Source organism: Embiotoca jacksoni, unplaced genomic scaffold, assembly GCF_022577435.1.
Source record: "Embiotoca jacksoni isolate LCO1_2020_lvr unplaced genomic scaffold, fEmbJac1.0.p SCAF_1, whole genome shotgun sequence".
Classification (NCBI taxonomy): domain Eukaryota; kingdom Metazoa; phylum Chordata; class Actinopteri; family Embiotocidae; genus Embiotoca; species Embiotoca jacksoni.
The window spans coordinates 3,545,882-3,572,446 of NW_027185229.1; the positions used below are offsets into that span (position 1 = coordinate 3,545,882).

At 39.2% G+C, this 26,565-nt stretch overlaps 5 protein-coding genes across 8 annotated transcripts; 2 read left to right on the forward strand and 3 right to left on the reverse strand.

Moving 5' to 3' along the window:
• Positions 1-1,278: 1,278 nt before the first annotated feature.
• Positions 1,279-8,688, reverse strand: LOC138202475 (bile acid-CoA:amino acid N-acyltransferase-like). Of its 3 annotated transcripts, XM_069156498.1 has the most exons (12): positions 8,618-8,688; positions 7,504-7,630; positions 5,906-6,115; positions 5,424-5,523; positions 4,931-5,121; positions 4,661-4,836; positions 4,425-4,541; positions 4,177-4,262; positions 3,825-3,918; positions 3,614-3,694; positions 3,306-3,441; positions 1,279-3,187 (listed from the first exon to the last, which is right to left on the reverse strand). In XM_069156498.1, exons 2-12 carry the CDS (start codon positions 7,610-7,612, stop codon positions 3,087-3,089), a joined length of 1,401 nt encoding a protein of 466 aa, XP_069012599.1. In that variant the 5' UTR covers positions 7,613-7,630; positions 8,618-8,688; the 3' UTR covers positions 1,279-3,086. The 3 variants fall into 3 exon arrangements, with proteins under 3 accessions (XP_069012599.1, XP_069012590.1, XP_069012608.1); XM_069156489.1 differs by lacking the exon at positions 8,618-8,688 and having other exon boundaries at positions 7,504-8,351; XM_069156507.1 differs by lacking the exon at positions 8,618-8,688 and having other exon boundaries at positions 7,508-8,350.
• On the forward strand, positions 1,454-2,479 carry LOC138202489 (protein S100-B-like). The gene is made up of 3 exons (XM_069156520.1): positions 1,454-1,724; positions 1,922-2,065; positions 2,327-2,479. Exons 1-3 carry the CDS (start codon positions 1,719-1,721, stop codon positions 2,477-2,479), a joined length of 303 nt encoding a protein of 100 aa, XP_069012621.1. The 5' UTR covers positions 1,454-1,718.
• Positions 8,689-9,792: 1,104 nt separating the features above from the next.
• Positions 9,793-15,036, forward strand: sys1 (SYS1 golgi trafficking protein). 2 transcript variants are annotated; one of them, XM_069156532.1, is made up of 4 exons: positions 9,793-10,053; positions 10,700-10,965; positions 11,055-11,122; positions 11,750-15,036. In XM_069156532.1, exons 2-4 carry the CDS (start codon positions 10,801-10,803, stop codon positions 11,988-11,990), a joined length of 474 nt encoding a protein of 157 aa, XP_069012633.1. In that variant the 5' UTR covers positions 9,793-10,053; positions 10,700-10,800; the 3' UTR covers positions 11,991-15,036. The 2 variants fall into 2 exon arrangements, with proteins under 2 accessions (XP_069012633.1, XP_069012641.1); XM_069156540.1 differs by having other exon boundaries at positions 9,793-9,936.
• Positions 15,037-15,807: 771 nt separating this feature from the next.
• LOC138202509 (neuritin-like) lies at positions 15,808-19,914 on the reverse strand. Its single transcript, XM_069156553.1, has 3 exons — positions 19,577-19,914; positions 18,651-18,804; positions 15,808-17,909 (listed from the first exon to the last, which is right to left on the reverse strand). The coding sequence occupies exons 1-3, from the start codon at positions 19,626-19,628 to the stop codon at positions 17,681-17,683; spliced, it is 435 nt and encodes a 144-aa protein (XP_069012654.1). The 5' UTR covers positions 19,629-19,914; the 3' UTR covers positions 15,808-17,680.
• A 1,152-nt stretch (positions 19,915-21,066) lies between these two features.
• Positions 21,067-26,286, reverse strand: LOC138202517 (translocon-associated protein subunit alpha-like). The gene is made up of 9 exons (XM_069156566.1): positions 26,147-26,286; positions 25,112-25,230; positions 24,932-25,025; positions 24,615-24,742; positions 23,550-23,684; positions 23,048-23,124; positions 22,415-22,493; positions 22,059-22,152; positions 21,067-21,910 (listed from the first exon to the last, which is right to left on the reverse strand). The coding sequence occupies exons 1-9, from the start codon at positions 26,214-26,216 to the stop codon at positions 21,846-21,848; spliced, it is 861 nt and encodes a 286-aa protein (XP_069012667.1). The 5' UTR covers positions 26,217-26,286; the 3' UTR covers positions 21,067-21,845.
• Between the last annotated feature and the right edge of the window lie 279 nt (positions 26,287-26,565).

The window sequence follows — 26,565 nt, forward strand, 5'->3', positions numbered from 1 at the left end:
AGGAGTAAACAAGTGGACAAGCACCTGCAGCAAAATTTAAAGAGAAATGACAAAATAATATAAAGAAATTGGCTATATACAGTATATTTATTAGCTTATCTGTTCCTTTTTACATATTTTTGGTGATACCCATTCTGACATTTAATACAGCAAACATTGTCTCCAAATGTGAAATGGACATGGACACTTGTTTCAACACGAAATACTGAAAATGAAACCAGAGAAATAACACATTTTAAAACTGTCAGTTTCACTGTGACATTTTATAATTTAGGATTTACATCAGTTTTGTTATTGATGAAAGATGATACAAATTATTTTTTAGAAAAAGGAAAATATCTATTTATTCAACCATTACTTGATTTAATTATTATTATTATTATTTTTTAAAGGGTCCATTTTCTGGCAGTGTCTTCACAATCTGTGCCTATAATGTGAATAATGTGAATAATACAGAGTAAGTTTGTCTTTTCTTTCAGGAGCAAATAAGCGTGGTGAATTTCTGACAGGAAATTGATAGCGCACATTTCCAACCCATATTCACTTTAAATATGATGTAATGTAGTCATTAAGCCTCAGTAATCATATTTACAGATTCAATAATAAGAAGCAGCAGTCTGTCTGTCCTCTGCAGAGCACACGGCCACAGACACACTGTGTTTGACATTTAAAGGCTGACGTGCTCATGTTTAAAACACATCCTGCTGTAGTTGTTGCTGTAACCACATTCTGACTGTCATGATGAATGTAAAATAAACCTTGTAGAGCTTTTTTGAAAGGGAAGCCAGAGATCGGCCATACCCCCCCGCCCCCCAGCACGACTTCCTGTTAAGAGATACTGAGACCACAAATAGAGAGCCTAGTGTGGTTCAAAGCAATAATACAGAAGCCATACAGTAAGAGCTCCATGAAACTTATATGATGTCATTTGCTCAGATGTTTTATAGTTAAAGCTAAAATCAGGGCAAACATTTGTAGTTTTGTAACTTAAAGGGTGTGTACACATGTACTTTCAGTGTCAGTGCGGGTATTGTAACCTTACTTTTTGATATAATTAGTGATTTCAAATTTTTTTTTTTGTACAATAACCTACCAAAACCTTCTATGCACATCCTCAAAATTTTATTTCTCTTAAGTTTTGCTTCATACGTTTACAAACAATGAGATGCAATCACAGGATTTAAAAGTTCTTATTTATTATTTCACAAGCTAAAATATTCTCTATCCTTATTTGAGTCCAAAGAACTTTTATGAATGAACATGCATCAGATGCAAACATTGTATTCTGCAGCCATTTTTAATTTTTTTTCAGCCACTTAAACCTTTGCAGTTACACATAATCATAAAGTCGTTGTTCAGCATTACTTGGAAAAAAAAAATGTAGAAAGACGACTTAATACTCAAAACGTGTGAACACTCACGTAAGTTGTGTGAACAAACAATAAGTGGCAGAGCTGCAAATGAAGATACGAAAATGCTCACATTACACAATCTGCACACAGCAGGCAAATGGCATTTTAAGTGCAAATGGTGTTTGCTCAAAGCTCTGACCACTGATCTCCATTAGTTGTGCATTATGTCATGGATGGTGGATGAGAAGCCTCAGCGTGGTTGATCAAAACCGTTAAGTGTACACTGGGCGAGGCAGACCATACACTGTTAGATAAGCCTTCGGTCGCACTTAGTTGGATCCTTACGAGACAGAGCAGCTTCTTCAGATGGAGGTAAGAAAGACTGAATCATATTTTATTTTATTTGGACGTCATTTCTAGATGATAATAAAACAATATTCTCGATTACTGATGCGTCTATCCGGTGAATTTCATGAATATAACCTACAAAAAAGTATTGATTTCTATGACGAGATCCTTGTGTGGGAGTAAAATGTGAACCGTGATCTGATTTAAATTGTTGCTTATAGGCGTCGAAGGAAAACATGTCGGACCTGGAGAACAGCATGGTCACTATCATTCGAGCTTTCCACAAATACTCGGGTCACAACTGTAAGCTGAGGAAAGCAGAGCTCAAAGAGCTCATCAACAACGAGATGAATCATTTCATCTTGGTAAGTTATGGGTCTTTAAAATGTTTATGAGCACACAAAAACAACACAGTTAATGGACTTTAATGAGGATGTGACGTTTTTGTGTTTACTTTGAGAGACAAATGTGATGCAGTTAAAATCGGGTTGTTCAGGAGAACTGGAGGGACATTTGCAGTCAATAAATGATGAATTGTAAAACACCCAAATTACTGAAGGCTGCAGATGTTTTTGCTTTAATGTTTAACGTAATTAGTTTTCATTCCATTTTCTCCCTCTGAACAGAAACTCCACGAGAACGAAACTCTGGATGAGCTGTTTTCTGATCTCGACCAGAATGGAGACCTGGAGATCGACTTCAAAGAGTTCATCACCCTCATCGCCATGGTTACCTCGGCGTGCCACGAACTCTTCCTCCCAAACCAGCATGATTATTAGTTTGCATGTTTACTCGTTCAAAACGTGAGCAGCACAGGAACAGGAGTGTCTGCATGGTTGTTGTTGTTTTTTTTGTGGAACTGAGCGACTAAAGTGTGTTAACAAGATGACTTTGTTGCATAAAATAAAATGTACAGATGATGACAACATGTGAAGAACCGTTATTAACAGTACAATAAGGGCACATAGTGTCTCTGATAATCCACCAGTGCCATCTTTTGGAGAGAAAAGCAACAGCAACAACATTTCCTGAGAGGTCTGACGGTGAGAATCGGCAACCTGCTCAATACTAAAGAGTAAATTTGTCTTTCTAAGCGTTATCGAGAGGCAACTGGACTAGTGAGGTTCCTGAAGATGTTTCAGCTTCCATCAGAAAAGCTTCTTCTGTTCCTACTAACTGGTGGAAAGTCAACGACCACACAAGAGGTTAAAAACCTTGAACTCTCCAGTTAGATACCGAAGAAGCTTTAATAATCTACACACCAGTTCTAGGAGGGTGCTCACATCTCAGATCAACAAATGTCATTTTCCTCCCTCAGTTCTCTGCATATAAATCTCTTTCACATAAATGCAGCGTTTCACAGTTCTGTTTATGAAGGATGGAGATTCACCGTCTCAAATTGCTTTCCATAAAATTCAGGATCTTCTTCCAGGCGTCTTCCTGGGCAGCAGCGTGGGGTGCGGGGTGGCCTCCCCACAGAGTGATCACTGCACACCAAACAAAACAGCACTTAATACCACGATGTACCATATTCTAATTAAGATGCCATGAGAAATAGAGGATTTGTCTGGGTGAATAAGACTGTAGTTCTTGGAGGAAGCTCACGTTTCTTTGGTTTGACGCTCCACAGGGACGCTCGTGAGTTTGGCGAGTAAGGCGGCTCGATCAGGTGACCGGCGCCGGGGTACGACAAACGGGTGAACAGCTGGGATTTACCCGCAGACCTCAGAGACTCCTCAATCTGACGAACAATAAATCTGTGTTTGAAAAACAACACTACAAAAGCATTTAAAGGCTCCTACCTCTAAAAATGTGTGTAGCTTAAAGACTGTTTTAATGCTACATACAGTTCAATTAAACATGGACTATCTAATCAGTTTTTCGACAAAAAAACGTTAAATGAGACAATCTACCACGTCTGCGTTCTCTTTGCTCGAAGCACTCAGGTCATCTTCACCCACGATGTACATCAGAGGACAGGTGATGTTTTCTATCTACACACACACACACACACACACACACACACACACACACCAGATTAAAGCCTGTGAGTGTAGTTGTGTGTGTATTTGTGTTGTTGGCAGCAGCTGGGAGACACAGAAGCTTTTAAGTCTGTCACATCACCTTCACTTTGCTCTCAGGGGGAAGATTAGCAGGCAAGGAGAGCTTTTGAAAACTGACATAGCCTTGATCACCGTACGTCCAATATTTTTCATCACTGAAAAGCAGAGAAATCATATTATTTGTGGATCATTTCTTTGGCTGAAGCTGTTGAAAATAACCTCAGTGATCGACATTCTCTTCTTCTTAAAATCATAAAATCCAGGTTATTTACCAGATAATCTATTCTTCTACAAATAAATCAATAACACAGTTAAATCAAGAATTAACTGTTTTTCTGTGAGATTTCAGTAGAAATTATTCCATAATAATAATGATCTCCTATAAATAAAACGATAAATTAAGAGCCACTTACCCTGTAATGTCTTGAATCTTACCATCTGCGTCTGAGATCTTAATCGTACTTCCTATTGGGCCGTTGATACAAATCAAACAGGATGGCTGGAGAGGAGGACAAGGCAATGCAAACTTCATTTTACAAAACATAAAGGTTAGAAAATTAAAAAAAAAAAAATCACTTCACTGTCTGCTGTTTTGGTGAAGTGTAGTTTTAATTTTGCCAGTCCGAAAAGTTCCGTGATAATCAGACTTTTTGTGACGTACATTAGCACCAGTCAGAGTGGCGATGCGAAGAGACAGGTAGACTCCAAATGAGAGACCCATGATCCCGATTCTGTCTGCGTCGACCTGACGGTGATCTTGAAGTAGGTGCAACGCAGACTGTCCAAACAGAATAAAACAGACACGTCAAGGAATAATAAAAGATAAAAAAATTTAAGTGACACATGTCCACTTTGCAGAAAGAAACATAACAAAGTCAACCCGGCACCTTTTCCTACCATGAAATATGAATCGCCAACATTGATGCGATTTTTCAGACCGGGTAAATCTTTGTGTCCGATGTAGGCAAGAGAAAGGCTGACGTAGCCTCGGGATGCAAATAAGGCGGAGCGGTACTCCACCAGTCCTCCACTCATTCCCCACAGATCCAGCACGCCTGGAAACGGCCCGGGGCCTGCAGGAAGTCAGTACAGTGGTACAGCTGGTTAGTGGACGCCATTATTATACATCCATCACCTTTTCACGACACCGTGTGAAAGCAAACTCACCAGGAGGTAAGAATAACGTTCCCACAAGTCCATTTTGACGGATCTCGATCCTCTTCACGCCCGGTGCCATGTACCAGCGTTCAGTGGTTACAGCTGCCAGCTCCGTGATCGGTTCCTCGCTGGGTGACACGTGGCCCTCCAGCAGGGAGATGTGCACGGTGTAGGGAGTCTCCATGTTTCTTTTCCTCAGTCTATCACAAAAAAAGAGCAAATTTCTGTCAGGAAACTCTTCAAATGAGAGATTTACTTTTCTGATAAACAGTGAGTGGATGTAGCAGCAACCTTCTAGTGCTAATTGTTTTAGTCAAGCTGTGATTGTACATTTTTGGAAAATATGACTTTAAAATGACTTCTGTGTTGTGTTTAACAGCCTAAACACTTCATTAGTGACAGGAATTACCACAAAAGGGGACATATAAGGGGACAGGTGGTCTCGATGCCACAAACTGTATTTTTTCCTGTGGCTCTCCACCATCTTGTTTTCATCACCTGCCTCAAACCCTCTCTTCCTCCAGAAGCCGGCTGCAGTCCCCAGAAGAGTCCCATTGGTTCACAGCCAGAATACGAACCCCCGACTGAATGATCACTGGTCACTAATGAGGAGACAGAGTGAGAAGACAAAAATACAGAACATACATTACATGTTAACCTGTGACTTTTATCAATAATAATGAACTTGCAAATGAAACCCACAAACTAAAAAATGTGTTTTGCTTAATGAAATCAGTTTCTCTTTTATTATATCATAATGGTAATAGAATCATATTTTTAAGTGATTGTATACATTCTGCAGAGTCCAAAATATGACATTAAATATGATAAAAAGGTGAGAGGCAGTGCAGTTTAGCCATCATTTTCAATATTTAAATCTCACACTAAATTTGAAACTTTCCACCAGTCAGTTGTTTTCATTTATCTGCATAAATTCAACTTTATCCATCAGTGAATATATAAAAACAACTTTGTTTCACTCACAGTTGACATTGCCGCTCTGATTCGTGTTATAATGGGCGAATGACTCCCACAGGTCGCCATCCTCGCTGTGCATCCGTGCGCACACCGTGACGGGAGTGTGGGGGGGCAGGAAACTCCCTTTAACGCTGATCTGTTCATCTACGAGGGCGCGAACAGGAGCGGCCGTCAACAGAGGGGCTTGTTGAGCGCTGCTCTTCCACCGAGCTGCACCTGCAGGTAAAAAAGAAGCACGATTGAGAACTTATTAACAGTAAAAAAAAGAAAAAAAGAAAAACTATTTCAAACGCTTGTACGTCAGTGTGTCAGCTTCTGTGTCAAGTATCAGAAGACGAATAAATATCCACCAAAACTGATGAAATAAAAGACGCACTGGGGCAGAAACCACAAAATCCAGTCTACATCCAGGACATGGTCCAACCTTACACCCCAGCCCGCTCCCTCCGCATCTACCAATCGGCTTGTTGCTCCTCACTGAGCTAAACACTCTACAAAATCACGACTGTTTGCTGTCCTGGCTCCTAAATGGTGAATGAGCTCCCCACCGACATCAGGACAGCAGAAACTCTGAACATCTTCCGCCGCAAACTAAAAACACACCTCTTCAGACTTCACCTTGAACAGCAGAACTTTAATAGCACTTAAAATGGCACTTACTGATAGCACTTTGTAGTTTGGCTTTCTTGAAGAAATTGTATTTACTTGATTCCTGTTGTTCTGGGTTTTGTACCCTCATGGTTGAAATGAACTTATTGTAAGTCGCTTTGGATAAAAGCGTCAGAAAGTAACCTTCCAAATCCAACTTGTATTTGAAAGGCTTTGCTATAAATGGAAGTGATTTACTTCTAAATAATAAATAATAGAGATCATATGCAGTGTAACCTTTTCTGTTGTGCTTTGTCGTAACTGCTCCAATAACTGATTAAGTTTCAGTATTGATGCACCTAAAGCATTACTTCTTTCAAAATTATTTAAAGAGATGCATTTTCAAAGGGGCTTAAAACTTATTTGAACACGGTCCACTAGTTCTGAAGTGCTACCTGCTTATTCAAAGATGTGGTTTTGTTTCTGTGTGAGTTCCAGCCATCAGACTAGAAGTCCCAGTTGCATACCTTTTTTTAAATGTGGAAAAAACAATTCCAACGCTTAATAGTTCAATTGTCTACCTGTCTTTTCATGTTGGACATTATGATGGTTGACCTGTGATTTTGTTTGCTATTTGTTTATGTTGGGTTTTCAAATGTAATGTGATGTAAAAAAAAAAAAAAAAAAAAAAAAAAAAAAAAAAATTCATTTTAGTTCACAAAGAGAACAACAGCTGCTGTAAAGATATCTTGGAAGCACATCAACCAAACAATCACGCTTTCAGGCATCTCAAGAATGTAAATATAATACGCAGCTGCTGCAGCATTTTGTGTGATTATATTACAGTGAACGTAACACACCTACGTAGGCCGCAGGGCAAAACAGATACAACACAGTCAGACCTGCGGTTTTAAATATGCACTATTTCATTTGATCAGCAGTAGATTTGAGCAAAGCACAGACACAAGCGCTCCAGATATGAAAAATGCAACACAAAACAAACTATATATTCTTACCCACAGCACGCTGCAAACCGGAAAGTTTCCGGTGCACACGGAGGCATCGTATCCCCTTGGTTTGTACGAGCTGCCGTATCGTTGTCACACACACACGTGCTCTGAACATGTTGGTGGTTCTGTCCAGCTTAGGAATAGTTATGAGTAGAGATCAAACACTGAAATACATAAACGCATCTGTGTCTTTAAAGAATGGAGGAGCAGAGTTAAATATCCAACCTGACAACTGCCCCGAGGGTGAACACGCACTCTGCTGCTGAGCTTGTCAGAGATGAACTTTAGACCTTCGTTTCTTACCTTTCAGCGCGCATTGCATGGAAAAAAAAAACCATGTACAGGATCCTGCTTTGTTTAACTGGTTAAGTCCCGAGAAACGCGAGTTTTTCCAGTTTGGCTGAAAGTTTGTACTTTTCTAATAGAAATTGTTAATGCCCGCAAACAGTACTGTTTACATTAAGTACTACAGCGTAGATATACTTTGACTGGCATAACTGTGTCAAAGTGTGAGTGGTGGTAATCAGTCCCCTCGTCTCTGAGATTCAGTTGTTGCCAGTCTGTTAATGTCTACTCATATTTGTGAGTGGAAATGGCTTTTTGTATAATGTGTAACTGGGTAATTTCATAAGCTGGGAAATGTATTATTTAGTTTAACTGCAAGTATATATCCCAGCTGGCAGTAACAGTATTTTAAGTAAAACATATTAGGACAAGTCCTGCGTTCAGAACTAAGTAACAGATGTAATGAGAGGAAAAAGTTCAATACTGAAGAATCGCTCCTCCACAGTGTTTTATTATCTTGTTTTATTAGTATTACTGATGTTTTTCATAGTAATTATGATGGATTAAATATTAATCTGCGAAGTAAAAAATGCCGCATTTTGAAGTATTACATCATGACAATGCTTTGCAAAAATACAAATCTTACATAACCAGACAGCCAACTTCCTCGTAAAATCTTTAAACATGGCTGAGACTGAAAACCTTTGCACAGGATTTGAAAGTATTTCGCCTGCAGAGAAACATGAAGTTTGCGGTATTTTGTGAGACAGATGTAAAAACACGTGCCGCTCAAACCACCACAAATCTGCAATTTCTGATTCCTCATTTTATTTACCTGAACTTTGTGCTCTCAGTGTGTAAATTCAAACTAAAGTCGTGTTTACAGAGTTATTTCACCGCTGCAGGAGCTCCAGCGGAGGGCAGAAACGTCAAGTAAGAACTGGAAGTACAAACAAGTGGGAGGAAAGGGAGCGTGGTTACGTGGTGTTTATTGATCCAATCAGATTTTTCTCTTTTATATAACAGTAGTTTCACCCGACAAGCTCCCTCAATCAGCAACTCCACCTCACCTGGAAACTATGCTTTCTCAGTTTTACATTGACCTTTTTATAGAATAAGGTGGAACAATTGTAGAATTATCCAAAAATTCCTCACCAGCAATACAACCATTATAGCCCTATACTGTCTATGAAATATGTAATATGAATACTTACTGTGTAAATTCCACAGTAAAACTTCAAAAATCGGAAATTTCAGGGTTAAAGTAGACGTATCAGACTTACAAAATGTCAGAAGTTGTATTTCGTCTGAATAATAATTCAATACTCAGAGCTCGTCAATTTACATTGATGATAAAATCTGTAAAAGAGAAGCAAAACGAGTAAATGTCCGTCATTTTTGGCTTGATAAATGTATTCAACGATTAATCAATGATCAAACTCGTTGGAGATTATTATTCTGTTCATGGAAAGTTCACAAATATCTATTTAACTTCCCCGTTTTTCAAAATTTTAATTCATTGAATGCATTTTTTTGAGGATCTACATTTCCAATTGTTTGATTTTACAAACAAATCACCTGCATATTCTTGTTGAATACAATATATTTGAAGAAGGACAAACACTCGCTTCATCTTGTTGTCTACCTGCAAAATTTTACTATTTGACTTATTTTTTCTTTTAATTTGTTTATTTATCGCAAGAGTATATTTAATAAAGGAATTTAAAAACGTTAACAATATAAATATATATATATATAATATAAAATAAAAGAGAAGATTTTCAAAATAAAAAATGGCCATGACATTTCAATTAAAAAAAAATGCCGAATGTCTGGTGGACAGCACAGTTATGATATAATAAGACATTTTCAAGACATTTTTCAAGTAATTGAGCATGAGAGACTTTACAGATGGTATCAGAAGTAGAAGTGGAGTATTTTACACTGAAAATAATTTGTCCCCTGCGAGCTTGTATTTCCGGGTCCTTCGCTCTGACTTCCGTGTTGTTAACACGGTTTAGCTAGTCCACTGCTAACACATCCATGGTCCAGGAGAAGGCCCAGTTCAGCAGGACCAGAGCTTTAGAAACCGAAAACAACCGAAGGGACTGTTGTTGAAGCGGAAACCTGAACTGCGTCTGATCGATTAATCAGGTCTGGATCATCCGGGCTTTGTTAAAACTCTTAAAAACAAGCAGTGACTCGTCGGTGGTCACTCCCGTGTTGTCAGACCTGTCTGAGGCTCGTCTGAACGGAACATATCGACTGGATGTGAGTCATTCAGTCTCTGACGATGCGACGGCAGCATTTGTTTATGTTTGAGCGAACAGCTGAGCTGAGTGTGAACGTCGTGTCCTGAGTGGAAGATAACCCGATCTGAGACGGAGCTGGAGGCTTTTATCTTTTATCTCTGATGCTTTCATTAATGTGCTGATTATGTTCGCCACTCCTGTCTGCCTGATTCATAGAAATTCAAACACGGAGCTGTTAATCAGTCGATTAATGAATTAGTTGGTTGAGAGAAATTAATCACCCACTTTTTCGATAATCGATTAATTGTTTTGAGTCATTTTTTGATGATAAAATTCTCAGCATTCAGCTTCTTAAATGTGAATATGTTCTGGTTCCTTTAGTCTTCATTAATAATAAATAAAAAAAAATAAAAAAAAACAATACCTTTTTGTTGTGGGCTGTTGTTGTTTTAGTTTTTTTTTTTTTTTTCCAAATTTGTACTATCTGCTCTAAGAATTTATTTTTATCGTGTACTTCACAGCAATGCATCTTCCTTTGTTGTCACCCCCCCCCCCCCCGCCCTCCTAAAGTTATCACCCTGTTTCTTTCACAAAAAAAACAAACCCAAAACTTTCAAAATTAAAAAATGTGAAATAATTTAATGTTGCAACTTTTTGCATTTCAGATTTAAAGGTCGCTCACAGGTCACACCGGATGGGCCGGCCGGAAACAGTCGGGGCCAGTTGTTGACATCCTTTGGGCCTGTACGTGTAACACCAGCCAGCGATGATGGCCAGCCACTTCCGCAGCTACATCTGGGACCCGGTCCTCATCGTGTGTCAGATCGTGCTCATGCAGTGCATCTACTACAGCTTCTTGGGCCTGTGGTTGGCTGGAGTGGACGGCTTAGTGCAGAGCAGTCGTTCACTGGACCAGATCTTCAGCTATGAAGTAAGATATTCTGACTGTGACAGGTTATATTTGTGAACTCTTCAGATGGTATTGAACTGTTTGTTTGTTTTTTTTCTCTGCTTCGGCAGCTTCTTGGTTTTGCAACATTGCAGGGAAGGCTCTCGATGATGGCGTTCATCTTGAACTCTCTTACATGGTGAGAAACGTTTTACATCTTTTCTCAGTACATCCAAACAGATGAGAGCCGTGAGGCCTCTTAAAGGTGCAATATATACGATTTAAGTCCCGGCTTGTAATTCTACTTTGTACATTATGAGGTGATTGTGAGTCCCTGCAACTTCCAGCCTCTCAGTTTGATCGTATTCTTCTACATTTTTGCCCTCCTGTTGGTTGATATTTTTTACGAGTTAAAAAAAGACAGACTTTCATTGATTGCGTGAGAGAAACTTTTGTACTACAGCAGCATAATTAACAATTGATCAAGAGTGGACCAAAAGATGGCGATCAGTTAAGCCCTTAATTTACGTTTCAGCTTCTTATCGAAAGTTTTTAGTGAGAAAACAGCAACAACAAAAACTAAACATGGACATCATTTGGAATATTTTTCCGTACAATTTGTGTTGTCATTAGTTGCAATAAAAATCTTTAAAAAAATTACCCAAACAAGGTCAGGGCGGCTGGTTTGTTTGATAGATAAAGGTTTATTGAAAGATTTTGTGCATTGCAACACTTGAACTTTGGCATCTTTGTATTGACCAGAATCTTATCTGAGACCTTAATGAACAACAGCTGATATCACTTTTCTGTGTCTTTGTCCCGGCAGCGCCCTCGGCCTCTGGTTCTTCATCCGCCGAGGGAAACAGTGCCTGGACTTCACCGTCACCGTGCACTTCTTCCACATGATCGGCTGCTGGATCTATAATTCTCATCTCCCTTCCGCTCTGTCCTGGTGGCTCGTCAATGTGGCCTGCATGGCGCTGATGGCAGTAATTGGAGAGTACTTGTGCATGCGGACTGAGCTCAGGGCAATTCCAGTCAATACTGGACCCAAATCTAACCTGTGAATTTTCTTTGGCACCAGGACTGAAAGTTAGAGGACGGTTGACCCTTGAGGAACTCACTGAGGAGTTGTTTTTTTTCCGGTGTTGGTGAACGAGAAGGAACACAAACCTCCATCAGCATTCGTGTTTAATTGTCTTGCATCCTTTCATCAATGGATTCCCCAGAGGAACTGATCTATTTATTTATACCTGCCCATTAAACGTTGGTCAGTATTAACGCTGTAACATATTGAGATTCTTGTTTTTATGCTTTTGAAAGCAGTTTACACCCTCTTCTAAACCTATACTATAGATTGGATTTTTTTTTATTTTTTTTTATTTTTTATTTTTTTTTTACTGATTAAGTTTTTAAGTTAAAATTCAACATGTTCATGTGAGCATCTCATTCCCACATTTTATGACTTGTTTTTTTTTCTTTTCTTCCTCTGTATGTGCTATTTTTGTGGAGTTGGCAAACAAACACTTGAACAAATTGGAGATGCCAAAGTTACTTTTCACAGTCCTGATTTTTTCTCCTTAGAGCTGCTCCTGAAAGTTAAATGTTGGTGATGAAAAAAGGTAAACTGTAGATTTCTGACACACAATATTCAAACATTGTGAAATCCCAAATAAATCCGGCTCAGTTGTACCTCGGTGTTGCTCGCTCTACGCCTCTCTCGTCGAGCTTTCCCAACCTTGTGCACAGCGACGCCTCGTTCGCTTCTGTCTCTTTATGTCCTGATGTATTGTGCAGACAGCCTGGAGACACATCGGGGACAGTTTGTCATCCGCCAGCTGTGTTCTAACAGCACGAGGTGTCTGTGTTTCGCTGCTTCAGTGGATGTGACGGTAAAACATCCTGAGATGTGCTGCGCCCACAGTTTCAGGAATAATCTCTGCTGTCCATTTCAGCGACGGCTTTTAAAAGTCTAAATGAACTTCTTTTCATCTTGAGAGTATTACAGCTCCTCTAACACGTACTTGTATGTTGTCGTTCTGTGCGGTGGCAGTTGGATCGAGATCTTTGCAGCGTTGATGGTGTGGGCGATGCAGTATGTTGTTTTTCAGATCAGGTTTCTAAAGTGTGGCTTAAGTAGGTAATCGTGCTGCAGGGGAAGAAATAAGTGGTCATCCTGGGAAACACTTTGACTCACATTCTCTCTCTAATATGTCTGATGAGCCACAGTCAGCCGGCGGGCGGCTTCACGTTGAGTGGAAACAGCTCGCCTGTCAAAAAGTATGTGTAACCTGGCACCTCAAGATTAATTCAAAGACTGGTTGTCACATTTTGTTTTGTTTTTTATGGATTAGCTATTATAACATGTTAATCAGGGGTGCTTAAGAGTTGCTGGTTTCCAGTTTTTGGACAGTCAGGCTTTCTATTTCCCTCCATTTCCAGTCTTTCTTTAAACTAAGCTGCCCATCTACTTGCAGCAGCTTTATATTTATTGTACAAACAAGCGAGTCGTATCCATCTACTCACCTGCTCCTTGGAAAGAAATTGTCTCAGCATTTCTCCCAAAATGTCAACATATTTCTTTCTTTATGTTGTTTAAACTCATGACTTCTCTTTCTAAGTCAGTGTCATTGTCTCTATTAATGGCAGCTCTGAAAGATTTGACATGTAAAAGCACTTTTTGTATTCTTTAACGTAACTTTTTATAAATGTCTTTAAATACAAAGAACTCGAGAGATGGACCTAATCATGTCATTAAATCCTCTGATTTGTTTTCTGTTGCAGAAACATCCCAGACCAGGTGTACATTTATATTTCCTCCTCCTTTTTCTTTTAAAGACTTAATTGTCAGGTGTCGGCAGCAGTGCCGGTGAATTCTGATGCGGTTTATGTCCATATGCTGCTGTTAAATAAAACACGACTAAGCTGATCAGGAAAAAAGGAAGTTAAATCCTGGACAGGAAACTGTAGATGGAAAAAAAAATAACTGGCCATTCTGCTTCAGACATCAAAGATAGGTCCTCTAATGAGGGGATGAGTCTTTGCTCCTCAAAAGGTTTTGCACCTCGGGCTGTAATCCCTCCTTTTCTCCCAATGCTGCCTCTGCAGGAAGTGTCCAGGTGGAACGGAGCAGATGGGAGAGCACTAACGAGTTTAAAAAAGCTAGTCACGATCCTCATTACCAACACTTTGCTTCAGGGAAGACTAAAAACAGAAACTCTGTAGTAAATGAGTTGTACAGCCCAGGACCTACTGCATTGATTCATTAAAGGCTGCTTTATTTGATGTGTTTCTAGATCTGCTGCTCTATCTGTTATTTGCTGAAGGAAATGCAAACACACACACACACACACACACACACACACACACACACACACACACACACACACACTATGTTTCAAACATGGTGCTTTATTATAACAAACACATTACTTCTCCATATATTGCTTTATACAGTCTTGTAAATGGTGCACTTTTTTTTTTTATCAGTTGACTGAAAAACCACGTGGATACTGAACTTGTTTTTACATTCAGGAGTTGCATCCATGTTTTAAACTCATTATTATTATGGTTCAGTGCTCATGTTCACAATCATTTTCATGCTTTCTTCAACAGCATATGAAGGGACACGAGTCCTCTCTGTAGAAGTGACTGTACATATTGCTCATGCTTCGAGGACGTCACAACCGCCAGACACACAATGGATGACATGATGTTACTACTTTTAACACGTGAAATAAATAGAAACAACTAGAACAAACATGCTGATGGTGTTGAGGGAGGCGGAGGCGTGTGGATAATAAATCTGCATAACAAAGGGATGCTGTTACACCGAGGAGCTATAGTCTAACTTCATGCACAGATCAAGACCGCTGTACACTTCGTCCAAGGTCAAATTAAAAGGCTGTCCATTTTTTTCTTTCTGAAGCATTGCCACAAAAACTATCATGCACTTGTGATAAAATAGATGACAGAAAACATATTCAGGACCGCAGAAAGTGTCCACCCTTTTGATAAAGTCTGTCGGGAACATCAGTGTTAAAGAAAATATGCAAATGGTGACACAGTTTGGGAAGAAAAAACATGAATTAAACACAAGGTAAACAAAACAAACGCTGTCTCTCCTTGATTTTGCTTTTGGTCTGAACCGAGGGGGATTCTTCGTGTAGAAAGAGTAAAAACATTGAAGATTTGGACTAAAAAATACACTTAAATAGTAATCTCACAAAACACCTTTACAATTAGTGATATCTCAAGTGAGTGGGAATGATAGAAGTTGTGTTGCTGCAAACTGCAGCTGATTTCACTGCACTGGTTTGTTGCTTTTGAAGTTTGCATGTAACTGTTAAATAAAGGAGCTCAGTTTGGAATCTGTATTTTGTTTGAAATGATACCAAATCAATGCATCTGTGGATTTTTAATTGAAAAAATGTATTCATTTGGAAATCTTTTCTGAAAATGAGCCGTTGTTTTGCATTACAGCTATTCCACATATGCCATCTCCATTAGAGATTAATTATTAAAGTTAAACACATTTTAAACTGCCCATGTATTAGGCACACCTTCTTCATTGTTCTGTTTGGCTGACATGAATTAGACGGGCGTTAATTCAAATGTACAGTTTTCAGGCTGCAGTTTGTGGCGCTGTTTAATAATATTGTGTTTTACTGACAGTTGTTTTGATTTATTTTGTCCTCCCTGTTTGTATCAGTGAAGGTTGTGTAAATAACAGAAACACCTTTCTGTATCATGAAAGGCAGTTCAGCAGTCTTAGCTTGTTGTACTTAATGAACCAGATGTAAATTATCAGGCTAAATTCTCAGGTGTGAAGTGTAAACATGTAGTTTAGTTTTTTTTTTTTTATATATATATATATATACTGTATATATATATATATATATATATATGTATATATATATATGTATATGTATGTGATGTCCTGAAGTATTCAGAATACTTAGAAGTGAAATGTTAAATATTTTCACGTTAACTGCAGGTGAACATTTTCACACAATATGTGACAGAAATCTGTGAAACAACACTGAATATTCACACTTCAGATTTTCCGATTACAAAAACAATATCTAAACACAGCTATGACTGAACTAAAGCGTGAGTGGAGCGTGACAGAAGTCTGTTTTTGGTGTCTTTATAGCAGCCGTGCAACATCAGCCACAGTGGGCCGAAGTGTCGTGAGGGAAAAGGGGTCAAAGGTTGTGTACAAGTCAGTTGATTGTCACTTAACTACAACATTTACTACAATCTCAAACAGGTTAAAGGGGCATTTCGCCTATTTTACATCTGAATGTTGTTCAGTCACCTCTGTGATTCAATCAGATAAATGTCTGGTCTGATCCTCTGAACGATCAGTAAGTTAACATTTCATATTCGCAGTGATTGAGAGTAAAGGCTTGCTGAGATATTGCTGTTATTTATTTGGTGAAGTGCCCCTTTAATGTTTTCTGTAACATGACAGATAATTACTTCATGATGGCTTAGGTGTTTTTATAAGAACTCACTGGAGATTAAAACTGGCAGTTTGACATTTTGATAGCTTGACACTCTCATGTCTGTACAACGAATATGAATACAACCAGCAGCTGGTTAGCTTAGCCCGACTAAAAGACTGACAATTGGAGGAAAAGGCTCACCTGGCTATGTGTGAAGGAAACAAAGCCCGCCCACCAGTACAGCTCACTACTTAGCATTTGTTTAATCCAAATAAAACACTAAAATGTGATTTAGTGTGTGTTTCATGTAGAGCTAAATGCTAAGCAGAGCTGACCGGCTGCAGGTGTTTCTTCACATTTACTGATCAGATGCGACTGTGGTATCAATATTCTCATCTATTTACCAAAATGTTAAACTATTTTTAACTACTATGATAAAAATCAGATGATGCAGAGAACAGGGGGTGGAAACGATAACAGGAACACCTTATAGTCTTATTTGATAAAAAACAAAACAAAAAAACAACTCCATTAGTACGTGAAAAAGATTAAATCCACAAAAAAAAGAACATTTGAGCTGCAAATAATGATTATTATTTATTGATAATTAATCTGTTGAGGGTTTTCCCAATTAATCAATTAGCTGTTTGGTCTGTAAAATGTCAGAAAGAGACAATAAAGGGATTTTTACTTTATTACCATAAAGGACTAAACAAATCTGCAGTGGGATTCAAGAAATTTTGCATTTTGTTAATGAAAAGATGACTAAAACAGTGAATTAGTTCAAAGTTGGCAATTCTTCTTTTTTTTTTTTTTATCAACTAATTGATTAATGGATTCATCAGCTAATTGGTGCAGCTCTCGTGAAGATTATAATCTTCACTAGAAGACTGTAGAGGTATGAATGATAACGTGTCCACCTCTTGTACATCAGTAACGCAGAGCCACAGGTGTCTGATCTGAGCTCATCATCACATGGTGTCTGAAATCCCTTAAAACACATTAAAAGTGTTTCATTTAATCCGCCTGGAATAATAAATTAGAAATGTAATTTTTTTTTCCACCAGTTTGTCAACATAAGGGGAGAAAAAGCTAAGAAGATTTCAAACATCATTCATCACAGCAAATATTGATTGGCTCACCAGAGACATCCGTGGCTCTGTGTCAAAATAACTTGAAAACATTTGGCCCTCTTAAATCCTTGGCTTTGAAGTTTGAACTCAGGAGGACTGAACGCCAGGGAATGTGAGGCCCTCCTCACCCCCCTCCCATCTCCTCACCCTCAACCCCCCCTACCCCTACTCTGTCTATACAGGCGGCCAGCCGGGCCCGGTCACGGCGAGCATCAGCGGCAGGACGAGGGCAGCGAGAGGTGAGCTCACGCTGGGAGAGGAGCTGGGACTGCACAGGTCGAACAGACTTCCCTGGAAGCGGATCTTCCTGGAGTCCTGCCTGAGAGTCTCCCAGATGGAGCTGACTTCCTCCTGACAGTCAGACAGCGCCGTGAGGGCACACGTGTGGAAAGCTTCCCAGTGGCTGTGGCAAACAAAGGATCATCAGACATTTCACCCAGAATTCATCCCCACAGCAGAATGCAGACACACACTGGCTGTTGTGGATTAATTTGCTTGCCAACAATCTATCACTCAGATGGCTGTGATGGCTTTAAGTAAGTCAAACTGAGCTTTAATTACCATGGCAACTGCATCACAGAGTGAAACAATATCACAGATTATATTGCAAGTGGGCAATGTTCAACAGACGGCTGAAGTGTAAATCTTTGTCTTCAGTATAGTGTGCCGGGGTTGTGGAGTGCGTGCAGCAACAATGACAAAAAACGTCCCCGGAATTTCATTACTGCTGCAGCGAAGTCATAAATTATTTAGTACAATGGCTCACAGTGTCTCAGCATCGTTCATTTTTCCTTTCTCCCTCCGAGATGATGGCATCTGCTCTTTTCTCTCCAGGTTTTTGTTATGAGATGCATATCTCATGCTGTATATTACTGCACTAAATCACACAATGCTTCACGCTCATTGGAATACAAATGTGCAGCGCTATAGATTGGCTGTTTTTACCAACAAAGCCGCTTTTTCTTTGCATTTTTTTGTCTTAAATCACTTGTAATAAAAAAACATAGAAACTCTACAGGGACTGCTGTTCACACACACACACACACACACACACACACACACACACACACACACACACACACACACACACACACACACACACACACACACACACACACTGTCTCCTGCTGTGAGTTATTATCACCTGCACACAGCTGCCACTCCCATCTCACTGGTCACGTTCTCCTGGTAGTTGTCCATGCTCTCTCCCAGCTCCAGGACACATTCAGAGAAGTCCTTATAAATGTTCTCACACTTCACGTCTGCAGAGTCCCCTGACACCGAGAGGGACAGAAACACTGCAAAAAGCACAGACAGGGGACAGAGTTTAGCTACTGACACAATCAAATAGACAAGTTTGAAAGAGACATCAGCTTCTAATCAGCACAAGTCCAGAAGAAGTGCAGGGTATCGCGTCTTTGCTATTTTAGCAATTTAAAATATAAAAAAAGATCAATTTTCTTATGTAAAAGAACTTGTAATTTTCCAATTGAATCAATTCTTATTGTTTGATTTCATTAGCATCAATGTAAATATTTTACAATCATGCCACGTGAACTTCACTTTGGACAGATGTGAGTAGGCGCAGGCTGTGAAGCAGATGTTTCCACAGAGGGTAGTCTTGACCACTGCAGCCCATGTCTTCCACACACTCTTCTGCACACAGCTGTTTGAAATTTAAAATGCTAAAACATGCCAATATTAAACTGTAAAATTCTGTCGGTGGACAACGCAAAATAAAACACCCACAAAAAATTAGTAAAAGTGAGTACAAAAAAATTCATTTGTGGCTTTTAAGGCTATTTTAAAATGTTTCGTGTCCTAAAGCTTGCACACTAAGTATAGACACCCAGTATCTTTCATGGCTGGGTGTACTACAAGCATTTGGCTATGGTACAGGTCTTATAACCATCATGCAACACTGATGGAGATAAATAAAGATTACACCGACATTCCGATGCAGGGAGATATTTAAAAAAAAAAAAAAGGCGTTAAGACACCTTTCCATGTCAAATCATCCCAAGTGGCTCGAAGCATAACTGAACCGACGAGGTGGTTGAGATACCTTACCCAAGGCAAACGCGAGAATCCCTCCGATCTTTGTCGACATGAAAAATCCCATATCATCCCATTTCAAGCCAAGCGGAGGGCGCGGGATGCTGCCGAGGCGCTCGGGGATCGGAACGAAAAGCGGCGCTGAGTCACACGGAGCTGATTAGCTGCCCATTATTAATGTGAGTATCAGTGATTGAGCGGCGACAAACACTTGGTAGGTGTGTGTGCACAGTCTTTCCCTGCTCCGGCCGACTGCTGACGTTATCTGCCCCCCGGCGCGCGCTGAGCTCATCTTCCCCCCTTTCAGCACCGGACAGCTCCTCACAGCTCCTCACAGCTCCTCACAGCTCCTCACCTCCCCGACCAGGAAGCACCGAGCAGCTCTCCTGAGGACTCTCAGGACGTCCCTGACCGACTCTCCGGTCTGTCACTTTATTCTACTTTGTTTGACTTTCATCTTGCGAAAGATCTCCATTTTATTCTTAAAGTAGATACAGTAGGTCGATATGATATCGTATGATATCCCCTAAATCAGGTTTTCTGTCAAATTATAGCAACTTTAATGTTGTAAGCTTCCTTTTCCTATTGCTATTGCTTTTTTATTGCTTTTCTATTATTCTATTCTATTCTATTATTTTATTTTATTCTATTATTTCTATTATTATCTTATTGCTTTTGTATGCTGCTGTAGCGAAAAAATTTCTCCTTGGGGATTAATAAAGTAAATACCTACCATACCTACCTTTTGTGGGAATGTATCCACGTTAGGTGCCTTTACGTAACGTGTGTTGTGATTTGGCACTAAAATTTGATTTAGATGAGTTGATATTGTCTGAATTTGAAAAAAAAACCAACCAAAAAAACAATCTTGAAACTCTTTAAACTGCTTTTCCCATTAGAAATAAGAAATATCAATTTTCAAATATATTTTTCATTAAGGCAGTTATTTATACAGCCACATAACCAATAATAAATAATTCTGAAACAGTACAAATTAGTGAAGAAATACTTTTGATTTTATTCATTTTTTTTTTTATTCATTGATGGGTTGATTTTAGTAATCTTTATGTTCTTAGTCCTGTTTTTAACCCCCTATTAATACGGACTTAGACTTGTATTGGTTGTTTATTCAATTGTAATGTATTTTAAACCTAAATATCTATCAACCAACCGACCAACCAACTCACCAGTGAATTGGTTAAATGGGTAATTTTACATAAGTAACGTTATGTATGTCATGTGTGCCACTCTGTACTTTTTCACGACCTCCTTCTTTGACCCCGGTCATACATGCGTGCACTTTTCACGCTTAGACAAGGCAAAACGTGACACTGACACGGTATCTTCTAGTGGACTGACGGGTGCATTACAAGCTTTGGCATGATACCAGGCTGTGTAGTTTGTAACAACATTACTGCAAGAAGCCTAAGCTGTTAGAAAATACAGATGACAACAGTATTATAATTAAGACAGAGTTTACAAGAGAGGAACTAATGAGACAAATCTGACTTTGTTCACCCTTTTATTGTTTTTCAGAAAGGTGTTTGATCACAAAACCTGAAAGTCTCGACCATTAACACCCAGTGAAGAGGCTGAAATACTATAATACAGAAATGTCGAGAAAACACTGTTTAAATGTTTGCTGTACTCGCAGCTGCCATTGCCCCCACTCAAAAAGAAATATCTCCTTAAAATCAATGTTTTATAAAGCTCAGGTGTGCTGGGTGTTATAAGCAGAGGGGTATCAGTGGAAACCTTTTAATCATGTGAATTGATTTTTCCTTTGAAGGGCACCAGAAACACAGTACAGTAAAGGCACAGCAGTGTTTAAATGACAGAGAGGAGGGGGATTCACTCTATGAATAAAATACTTTTGGTTTGAAGTCATAAAATCCATTTAATCCTAATAATGCAGAAAACAAATAAAAACGGCATTAAACTCAAATGAGATTATGACTTCACAGGTCTTATCATGGAGACAGTGTGTACCACTTGCTTTTTTAATTCTAATTACTTATTGGTATATTTTTTTTACCACTTCCACATACGCACACTGATACAAAAAAAACCAACAACATCCCTTTAAAAATGAACTACAGTCCCGTTAGTGTTGTGCGCTCTGACGACAGACGTGGAGTCCTGGATGTTCTCCGAGAGGCACAGATCCACACAAACACCTTAAAACTGAAGTCCACAGACGTTGATCCTTTTGTAAACCGGGTTTTGTAGTGAGGAGTTTTGAAAGTCTGACAGACAGTAAGGTGATGGATGGAAACCAGGAAGCTTACTGATCTGCCCCAGCTGCTCTCTTGGTCCGTTTCCGTGGAGATGTTTTAGGCGAAGCTTTGTCTGTAAGGCAGGATGTTAAAGATCAGAGGCTGGAGGCTGTTTGTGTTGCCATATAAGAATAATAGCACCTTTACAACAACTGAAAAGAAATGGAGGTTGAGTGACATAGCTGAAAAGGATTCAGCGTGTATAAAAAAACAAAACATACTCATGGCATTGAGAGTCTCCTGAGGAATCCAGCTGATGTCAACATCACTCATCCCACCAGTGCCCTTCTCTATCTTCACAGAAATCCTCTTTTTCTGCAGAACACAGGTTGAAACACGACAACACATCTCATTATTAATACATTTCATCCATTATCTGGATACAATATCTTTTTATCTGTGTTTTAAGGTGAAGGATTGATGACCACCCCTTTATGTGTGCATTCCCGTTGACTTTACACAAAAATATTTCATATAAAAATAAAAGGGGGAATTGTTCATCTTATTTCCTACATTCATGTGTAGATTAAATGTGTTCACATAAAAATAAGGCAGCTGATTGAAGACAAACACGTACCGTCCTCGTCTCCAGGACCTGGTACACCCCAAAGAGCATCAGGGTCACCAGTCCGACCAGGAACACGTACATGAATATCCTGCAAATACAAATGAAATTATTCATTTAATTGTGTATTTGTAATTTAGTAGGTACACTGGAGCACAAACAACCTTGTGAAAATAGCAAGTTGCTCTTCATTAGCGACCTCAAGGGCCAATCTTGCGTTAGAAACTTTTGGCATTAAAACTAATCTAATAAAACTGCCCCTTAATTTGTGATTTTAGGAAGGAATACACTTTCGTTTTCACAACTAATGTGCCGGTGACAGTTTGTGCGTTTTGCACCAGCAGCACAATCCTGACAGCTAATCCATTTGTGACAATTTCACACCTCTTTTTACAGGTTTTTTACATTTGCTGCAATAGTCTGGGAGAGCTGGTATTGTGAAACCTCGGAGAGTCGGATGACCTGCAGGGACAGGACCAATAAATAAATGGTTGTTTGATTTATACATCATTTATATAGAACCAACTCAGATTTCTTGTCATTGTGGTGTCATGTTATCTCTTCTGGTCATCCTTCCGTTGTTGTACTCGTACAAAGTGTGTACCCAAGAGGATATAACGTCGACCCAGAAGAAGAAAGCCTTACGTTTCTCCGTCCAGTCCCTCTTCACGCTCGATGATGGTCACAGTCTGGTTGTAAATGGCCGTCTGGAACCCGTTGCCCTGGTGAAAAGTTACACACGACTAGTCAGCAAATAGCTACAGTAAACAGGTACCTTTAACTTTCAGGGATTTTTAGGAACTGCTCGTTAAAATGTATCACGTTAAAATGACTCAGCAAAGCTCAGCAGGAGGAAATAATGAAGGTAAGGAGTCACCAGTCATCCCAATTATACAGAAATAAATACAAAAAATAGAGCTGCTGTTAAACTGCTTCGCACACAATGTCTTCTTCACGTTTTAATATTCATGAATGATGAAAGTTTCAGACAGGCTGTGAAAAATCTTCCTGACAGTTACTGTCTACCATTGTCACACTACTGTATATTTTAACTCCACAATACGTCAACCTGAACAGACATCCAACACCAACCACCACAACCAAAAACAGTTTTATTTGAATAAATAAAACCTTCCTTTTTTTTTACCTCAGTGTCGAGATAGTTGAGGAGGATAACGAGACCGAATGGACGACCGGCCATCGGCTGTGCTGGGATGAAGGAGTACTCGAAGGAAGCCTGAGCCTGGGGCTGGACTAGGGTGTTCAGAGGTAAAGCTGTGAACTATAAACACACACATGCAACCACATTATTATTCTCTTTACCATAGAGAGCTATTTTTCAGCAGTATTTATGGAGTGAAAAAAGAGACAGCCAAAAAAAAAAGAGAAAGACTTGGATCCACTAAAAGTAAACAAAAGGATATCTATGAGATTTCATGAAAACGAATTGAAAAAGAGCCTTTTGCAATTGAAACAAATTTTGTGCTCAAGTCTTGGTTGATTTTATACCACATGTGAAACTTTCAGAAAGAAATTGTAGATATTGTAACATCCTAAATATTATTTTTTCACTTTCTGGTACTACCACATTTCCAAAAAAGTGGGGACGCTGTGTAAAATGTAAATAAAAAAGGATTGCAATGATTTGCAAATCATGTAAATATTGAAAATAGACTAAAGACAACACATCAAATGTTGAAACTGAAACATTTTATTGTTTTATGCTTATTTTGAATTTGATGGCAGCAACCAGTTTCAAAAAAGTTGGGACAAAAGCATGTTTCCCACTGCGCTGCATCACCTTTTCTTTTAATAACACTTGAAACATCTGGAAGTGGGGAGACCAGTTGTTGGAGTTTTGAAAGTGAAATGTCGTCCCATTCCTGTTATTGACCAGGTGTTTTTTTAAGCATTATACAACTTTTCCAGTCTTTTGTTGCCCCTGTCCCAACTTTTTTTTGAAACCTGTTGCTGCCATCAAATTTAAAATGAGCATATATTTATCATAAAGAAAATTTACATTTCCCCATTTCAACAAATCATCGCATTTTTTTTCTTACATTTTACAGTGTCGCAACTTTTTTGGAAACAGGTTTTACACTGAAAGATGAGGGCGTAGAGAACTTTTTGTAATGTCAGCGTGAACAACACAACAAATGACTGCATTTTTGAAGCATTGAATGTGACGCCAGTTGTTTCAGACCAGACTTACGTTCTGAATGTAGAACTGGAAGTCTTGGGGGTAGCGGAAGGAGGCCTCCAGTGACTGAACAGTGAAATCTTGACCTCCCTTGTTGGTGAATCCCACCAGGAACCTGACGATTTCATTGGCAGCAAACTCTGCACGTGTTATAAACACAAATAAATATTACATATAGTTAAAAACATGAGCACAAACAAGTATAAGAAGTTCTAAAAAAAAAGCCACAGAATATTTAACACCATAATACAGCAGGAGGGTTTGAATTCACTTGGTGCTTCAGATTTACATTAATTTCCTCCTTTCTTTTTCAGGTAAACTGGACTGACCTTCTCCTGTCACGAAGAGGATGGTTGTGTCAGCATCCGAGTGAGACGATACCAGTTTATCAGCACCTTCATCGGAGTCTTCTTCGTCTCCATCCTGATGATGAATACAACACGACATTTTAAGGTAATCGCCTAAAAGAAAAATCCTTCTTCTGCTGCACCATCAGATACTGTACATACCGAGGTTTGTATCTGGTCTTCTTCAACAAGCACCTCTTCCTCGTCTTCTTCCTCATCTATTGCAGAATCTGGATCCTCCATGATGTCCTCAGCCGAGTCTGAGTCTGCAGAGACGTGGCCTGCAGAAGACACAGCAGTAAGTATGGATGAGTGGATCGGTGCTGGCTGTTGATCTGGTAAAATACTTTTGATAGCACATTATAAAATCATATCATCCAGGGCTTTTAGTTATTGTCATGATAATCCCATTTTCATGAAAAAAAAAAAAAAAATGACTAAAGTGAGATGAACAGAATGAAAACTTTATTTTAGATAAGACACATGTCGGGGACACGATTTCAGTTGATTAAATGTGAAAACAATAAGTTATTGCAAAACTCAGCATATCACAAGATGATTAAATGTTAATGACTTCATACAAACTAATAATATGGTGATTCCCAAACCTATTTATCTGGTTACAAGGATTGAAAATTCAATTTAAAAACGTTGTTCATAGTAACTGTTGATACATTGTCATTGTTGCCAGGTTGTGGCTCCGTTTGCAGACAATCTGGCAACTTTGTCGCCAGTTGAAAAGGAACAGCAGATCAATAAAACCTCCAACAAACCCAAACAGACGTAACCTCGTTTTCTACGGTGACGTGTCCCAGCAGGACGGAGCTGCCTCTACAAAGACCTCTCATCTCTGTATGAAAATACGTCACTCAAAAAAGTGAAATTTAACTTTACACGATCAGTATGAGAATGTTCTGCTCTTACTTTGAAGAAAACAGCGGCTGTTTCGCTTTCGTTCATTTCAGAGTAAAAACGTTGGGCTACAACTCTCTTCTTCTCGTGGATGTAATTCTGAATAAAATGTCCACAGATTGATGTTCGTAGTTGGAGCCGCGGTGCGGAGAGCTGTGTTCAGTGTGTACAGCTACGAGACTATGCCACGTCAATATGGGAGACGAAGAACTTTTTGAACTGACTGTTACCGAAGTAAGGCGTCAAAGGAAACCGACTGCGTCACAGTGTAAATAAAAGACTTACCGATAGATATTAATCCACACGGGAAGGCCAGGAGAAAAACCAGCAACAGTTTTGACCCGAAATTGAACATTTTTGCAGACTTGAAAGCTGAAGTTAGTAACACATCAGCGTTTCGGAGGGGAGAGGACAGCAGCCGAGCAGGGGGCGGGATACGAGCGGGTTGGACCCGCCTGTTGGGGGAGGATTGGGAGGTCCGAGTCTCTTAAAGCACCAGTGGATCCTTTGTGTCCTGCATATCCAAATCTCCAACAAAGACAGTCAAACAAACCTACAAACATTCATTACTGACATAGAAACCTGGCCAAACATGTGGAGAATAAAACTCAACCCCGCCAAAACACAATGCGTCCTCTTCACCAAAAGCAACTGATGTCATTTTTAAAGACCCAATATTACCAAAAATAAAACAATATTTTTCA